At 56.8% G+C, this 5,960-nt stretch overlaps 1 protein-coding gene across 1 annotated transcript in view; it reads right to left on the bottom strand.

The window, feature by feature from the left end:
• Positions 1-5,591, bottom strand: part of RNF31 (ring finger protein 31) — a gene marked incomplete at both ends in the record, with an annotated part of 13,307 nt that extends 7,716 nt beyond the window's left edge. Inside the window, 9 exons of the mRNA XM_009078696.1 lie at positions 2,380-2,577; positions 2,661-2,721; positions 2,781-2,823; positions 2,895-2,979; positions 3,231-3,373; positions 4,218-4,269; positions 4,395-4,445; positions 4,708-4,857; positions 5,433-5,591. Coding sequence (XP_009076944.1) covers positions 2,380-2,577; positions 2,661-2,721; positions 2,781-2,823; positions 2,895-2,979; positions 3,231-3,373; positions 4,218-4,269; positions 4,395-4,445; positions 4,708-4,857; positions 5,433-5,591 — 942 coding nt within the window. The remainder of the gene's footprint in view (positions 1-2,379; positions 2,578-2,660; positions 2,722-2,780; positions 2,824-2,894; positions 2,980-3,230; positions 3,374-4,217; positions 4,270-4,394; positions 4,446-4,707; positions 4,858-5,432) is intronic.
• Positions 5,592-5,960: the final 369 nt, after the last annotated feature.

Raw genomic sequence — 5,960 nt, 5'->3', positions numbered from 1 at the left:
ACAAACCCACGCGGTCAAACAGTGCAAATCCGACCCAATGCAACTGGGACAGAGAAAGACAAGGAATCCCATTGGCACATGTGGTAGGAAAGGGTGTTGTGTGTAGGTAAAGTCCCAAAGCACAAAGACAACTCTGCGTCGATACGGCGCAGGATAAAGCCCCTGCAAAGTGGTTAGTACCAGCTAACGATGCCAAGTGGGTTTGTTCTGTTATGGGAATTACACCCTGTTCATCGTCAGACAAATCTGATGAAACCTCAGAATATTGTGTCCAGGTAACCACAGTCCCTAAAATCTTTTACCACGCCGCAGACTTTGTCTATGACTCACAGATTACCTCAGAACACCACCTGTCAAAACAAGAACCCTTTTCAGCATTAACAACAGCTACTCTAAAGATCACAGGAGGAGCTGGAGTGGGTACAGGAGTAGCATCCTTGGGCCAACAGAATAAAGAATTCAGCGCCTTGAGAACGGCAGGAGATGAAGACCTAGTCAGAATTGAACAATCGATAAGCGCATTGGAGAACTCAATCAGGTCACTATCTGAAGCAGTGTTACAAACTCACAGAGGGTTAGACCTGATGTTCCTACAGCAATGGGGAGCGTGCGCCGCACGAAGAGAAGAGCGCTGCGTCTACGCGGACCGCACCGGAACAGCGAGAGACGCTAAGCCAAACTGCGAGAAGGTTTGGAAAAACGGAAAAGGCAACGAGAGGCACAACAAGATTGGTTTGCATCATGGTTTAACCATTCACCATGGCTGAGCACCCTGGTAACCACCTCAACAGGACCAATCTCAACAATCGTGGTAGTATTGATTTTTGGACCCTGTATATTAAACATTCTCGTGTCATTTGTTAAGAGCTGGCTAGAGACGGTTAACATCGTGTTGCTCGAACGCCAACAACTGCTTTAAGAATATTTTGTTTAGAATTTCCCTTAGCCATCCCCATTCATACCCCACCACTCCCAGTTATCTCCCAGTTACCTCTTGTTTAACGTGCCTTATATTTTTTATATACAAGTTTTTGATACATATTTTAAGATTGTCATATAAGCATAGGAGCAACATGCATTTAGTATTTTTTTTTTATACAAAACTTATAACGTGTTTTTTAGGATCGTTCTATTTTTGCTAGTTTAATTCTGCATAGGGAGGGAGGAAATGTGGGTAGTCAGGGTCTGGCGGCCGGAAGGTATCGCGACGTACGGAAAGACAGGGCCCTGCCCTGTTAGTTCTGACAGCCGATCGCGTTTAGCTGAGCTTAGGGTGTAAGTGAGGCTGTAAAACCCAAGCTATATAATGCTGTACCACCCAACAATAAACACCGTTTGCCATCCACCACACTGGTGTCTGGGAGCCGACGGCCCGAGCGGCCTGGGGTCGGTCACCGTGTCGTTCCTGAACCAGGTCGCTACGCCTACAGAGGCAACGGTGTCCCACCCGTCCCATTGACTTCTGTGGGTAGACCTGACCTCCCAGTCCCTCCCAGTATATCCCATGGCCTCACCTTCTTCCTCCTCTCCCCTCGCAGCAGCAGGAGGGCCCTGGAGGCTCTGCCCTCTGCCCTCAGCCAGGCACCTGCAGCCTCACGCAGGGAGAAGGTCCCAAGGTCCTCTCCGGGCTGGTCCTGCCCCGTTCGGGACCCCTCCTGGGCTAAGGCCGCCAAGGACCCCCCGAGGGACCCCCAGGGAGGAGGAGGAGGGACCTGGGGGGAGGGGCTAGGGAGGGAAGGGGAGGGACTGAGGCACAAGGGGGAGGGGCCGAGGGCTTCCGGGGGTACACCATGGGCTTCGGCAGCCTGCGGAGGGAAGGGAGATTAGGGACCCTTCCAGTGCCTCCCAGTTTATCCCAGTACCTCCCAGTGTCACCCAGCTCAGCCCAGTAAGTCCCCGGTGCCCCTAAATCTCTAACTGACTTGAATGGGTAGCCCTGATCTCCCACTTGTCCCATGGACTCCAACAGGTCGACCTGACTCCCAGGTTCAGCCCAGTAACTCCCAATGAGCTCCCAGTCCCTCCCAGTATACCCCAGTCCCTTCCACTCCCTCCCGGTGCCCCTAAATCCCATTCTATCGTGGGTAGACCCGATCTCCCACCCTTCCCATTGACTCCAACGGCTAGACCTGATCTCCCTCCTGTCCCACTGCCTTCAGTGGGTAGACCTGATCTCCAGATTCAGCTCAGTGCCTCCTAGTCCAGCCCAGTTCACCCCAGTACCCCTCCAGTGCCTTCCATTGCCCTCCCAGTTCAACCCAGTGGCTCCCTATGCCTTCCTAGCACCTTCCAGTCCCACGCAGTACTCCTAAACCCCTTTCTAACCCCCTCAATCCCTCCCAGCACAGCCCAGTACCCCCCAGTGTCTCCCAGTCTCACCCTCACAATGGCCACTAGGCGTCTCCCTTCCTCCCGGAGGTGTCGTTGCCGCAGTGCGTGCTGGGAGGGGGCGTGGTCTGGGCCGGAAGGGGCGTGGTCTGGTGCCGGAGGGGGCGTGGCCACCAGGGGGCGCTGGCACAGGGCACAGGTGGGGGCAGGGCTAAGGTTCAGGTAAGTGCAGTGAGGGCAGGGCCAGACCTGGGGGTGGACAAGGGGCAGTTAGGGCTAAGTGGGAGCAACTGCGTGCAAATGGGATACACTTTGGGGCAACTGGGACACACCTGAATACACCAGGCGGCCACGGGGCGCAACTGGGACACACCTGCTGGGAACTGGGGGCGACTGGGACACATTTTGGGGAGGGGTCAACTGGGACACACCTAGGACACCCCACAACACACCTGAGGGACACCTGCGGGCAACTGGGACACACGTGGGGGAAACCTGGGGGCAACGGGACACCCCAAGACACATCTGGGGGCAACTGGAGCCGATTAGGAACCCCCCAGACCTACCTGGGGGGCCACCTGTGCCCTCCTGGGTGCCACCTGTGCCCTCCTGGGTGCCACCTTGGACCAGCTGAGGCTCCCCCAGGGACACCTGAGGGGGGGACAAAGGGGGTTAGGGACCCTCCCAGTACGGCCCAGTGACCTCCCAGTCCTTCCCAGTCCACCTAAATCCCCTTCTAATGCCTTTTAGGGACTTCCCAGTCCCCTCCCGGTCCTTCCCAGTCCTTCTCAATCTCCTCCCAGTACCTCTGAGTCCCTTCCAATCCCCTCCCAGTTCCTCCCAGTCCTTCTCAGCCTCCTCCCAGTACCTCTGAATCCCTCCCAATCCCCTCCCAGTCCTACCTGCAGGCTGCAGTTTGGCCTCCCTGCCAGCCGGGGGCGCTCACATACGGCACACAACACCCTCGGGGGGTCGTTCAGGAAGGTACAAGAGGCACAGGCCCAACCCTTCCCCAGCCCTGGATTTGGGGAGTCCTCGGGGGTCCCTGGGGGGGGCACACAAAAGGATCAAGGGGGGACAGGGGACCCCCAAATCCCCTCATCTGCACCCCCACACAGGTCTCACCTCTGCCATTGACCTCTGTTGGTCGACCTGACCTCCCTCCTGTGCCCATTGACTCCAATGGGTAGACCTGATCTCCCAGGCTCAGCCCAGTAACTCCCAGTGAGCTTCCAATCCCCCCCAGTATACCCCATTCCCTCCCACTCCCTCCTAGTGCCCCTGAATCCCATTCTGACTCTAACGGGTAAACCTGATCTCCCAACTGTCCCTTTGACTTCAATGGGTAGACCTTATCTCCCAGACCTTGGGGTTCCTTGTGGACACCCCCAAACCCCTTCCCAGTTCCTCCCAGTACATCCCAGTGCCCTCTCAGTCTTCCCAAACTCCCTCAGGGACCCCCTCAAACCTCTCACCTGTGCCCCCACACACGCCTCTCCTGCTCCATTGCCTCCTGTGGGTAGACCTGATCTCCCAGGTTCAGCCCAGTAACTCCCAGTGAGCTCCCACTCCCTGCCAGTATACCCCAGTCCCTCCCACTCCTTCCCAGGACCCCCAAATCCCACTCTGACTATAATGGGTAGACCTGATCTCCCAACTGTCCCTTTGACTTCAGGGGGTAGACCTGACCTCCCAGCTCTTGGTGTCCCTCCTGGACAGCCCCAAACCCCCTCAAGGACACCCCCAAAACCCCTTCCCAGTCCCTCCCAGTCCTCCAAACGCCCTCAGACCTCTCACCTGTGCTCCTACACAGGTCTCACCTACCTCATTTACTTCAATGGGCAGACCTGAGTCCCACCCACCCCAAGCCCATCTCTGGCGCCCCCTACCTGCTCGGAGGTCTGTGGTCGCTATCGGTATTGCATCGGCTCCCAGTGACTCCTAGAAAACAGCACAAAGACCAGTAAGGACCAGTAGGAAACCAGGGAGCACCAACAGGGATCAGTATGACTTACAGAATCCCTCCCACTCCCCACCAGTCCCTCCCAATCCCCTCCCAGTCTCACCTCTGCTCCCACCAGTATCTCAGTGAAGAACTGAGGGTTCGGGTGCTGGTTCTGGGGGAGACAAAGGGGTTAGGGTCTCCCAGTATGGCCCAGTGCCCTCCCAATACCATCCCAGTGTATCCCAATCACTTCCCAATCCCTCCCAGTGACCCCAAAGTCCCTTCTAATGCCCTTTAGTGCCCTCCCAGCTCTCCCCAAACCACTCCCAGTCCTTTCCAGTATATCCCAGTAACCTCCCAGTGCCATCCCACTACATCACAGTATACCAATCCCTCCCAATCCCCTTCCAGTGCCTCCCAGTACTCACAGCCAGCAGCAGGTCGAGCTCTGCCCTCAGCACCATCACGTCAGCTGTCACCGAGGCCACGTGGGGACCGTGGGGACCCTCCGAACTGGGGGGGAACCTCAGCCCCTCCCCTGTCTGCTCTGAGTAGCCCAACAGCTGCAGCACCCCCACCCCTCCCTGCAGGGACTGGAGTTACTGGGAGGCACTGGGAGGGGAGTGGGGGGCACTGGGAGGGGATGGGAAGGGATTGGGAGGGACAGGGAGGTCCTTAAAGGGCATTAGAAGGGGATTTAGGGGCACTGGGAGGGCACTGGAAGGGACTAGGAGGGGAGCGGGAGGGGTTTGAGGGTGACTGGGAGGGCACTAAAAGACATTGTAATGGGATTTAGAGGCACTAGAAGAGTACTGGGAAAGACTAGGATATACTGGGAAGGCATTGGGAGGGACTGAGAGGTCCTCAAAAGGCATTAGAAGGAGATTTAGGGGCACCTGGAGATCACTGAGATGGATTGAGAGGCACTGGGACATATTGGGAGGCCACTGGGAGGGACTGTGTGAGTACTGGGCCATACTGGGAGACACTGGGAGGGGCAAAAGGTGTGCTTTGGTCTATGGGGGTAGGTGGGAGACGAGGTCAACCCATTGGAGTCAACGGGACAGGTGTGACACAGTTGAAGGGTTTGGGGGTTACCAGGTGAGTTTTTGGGGTGCTCCAAGGTTTTGGGGTGCCCTGGGGTGGGTTTTGGGGGTACCTTGATGCCCCCCAGGGTGGATCGAAACACGGGGTTGCCGTAGCTGACTCCCCTCCAGTGTTTTGGGGGTTTGGGGTGCAGCAAGTTCCTGCCATACTTCTCCAGGATGCTCAGGGCTGTTCTCAGCGCCCCCAAACCGCGAGGGGGGCCCCCCACATCCTAGGGAGGGGGAGAGACATCGAGAGGGGACCCCAAAAAAATCCCCAAACCCTCTCTTAAAATCAGCCCAGAACACCCCCAAACCCATCCCAAAATCAGCTAAAATGACAAAAATCATCTCTAAGGTCCCCCCAAACCCTCCTTGAGGCCCAAGTTGGGGCCCCCCAAACCTTGGGAGGAGTCAAGGGGTGAACCCCCAAACTTAGGGCACCCCAAACCCACCCAAACTTCCTTAAGCCCCCCCAAACTCCCTCAAAATGGAATGACACCAAAATGAGCAGAACACCCCAAAATAACCTAAAATTGACCCAAAATCACCCCCGAGCCCCCAATTTTGGGCCCCACCCCAAACCCAGGGAGGGGTCAAGG

The sequence above is a fragment of the Acanthisitta chloris genome, unplaced genomic scaffold (assembly GCF_000695815.1).
Source record: "Acanthisitta chloris isolate BGI_N310 unplaced genomic scaffold, ASM69581v1 scaffold1467, whole genome shotgun sequence".
Lineage (NCBI taxonomy): Eukaryota > Metazoa > Chordata > Aves > Passeriformes > Acanthisittidae > Acanthisitta > Acanthisitta chloris.
The sequence above is the reverse complement of the archived record's forward strand: the minus strand, read 5'-3'. Positions and strand labels throughout refer to the sequence as shown.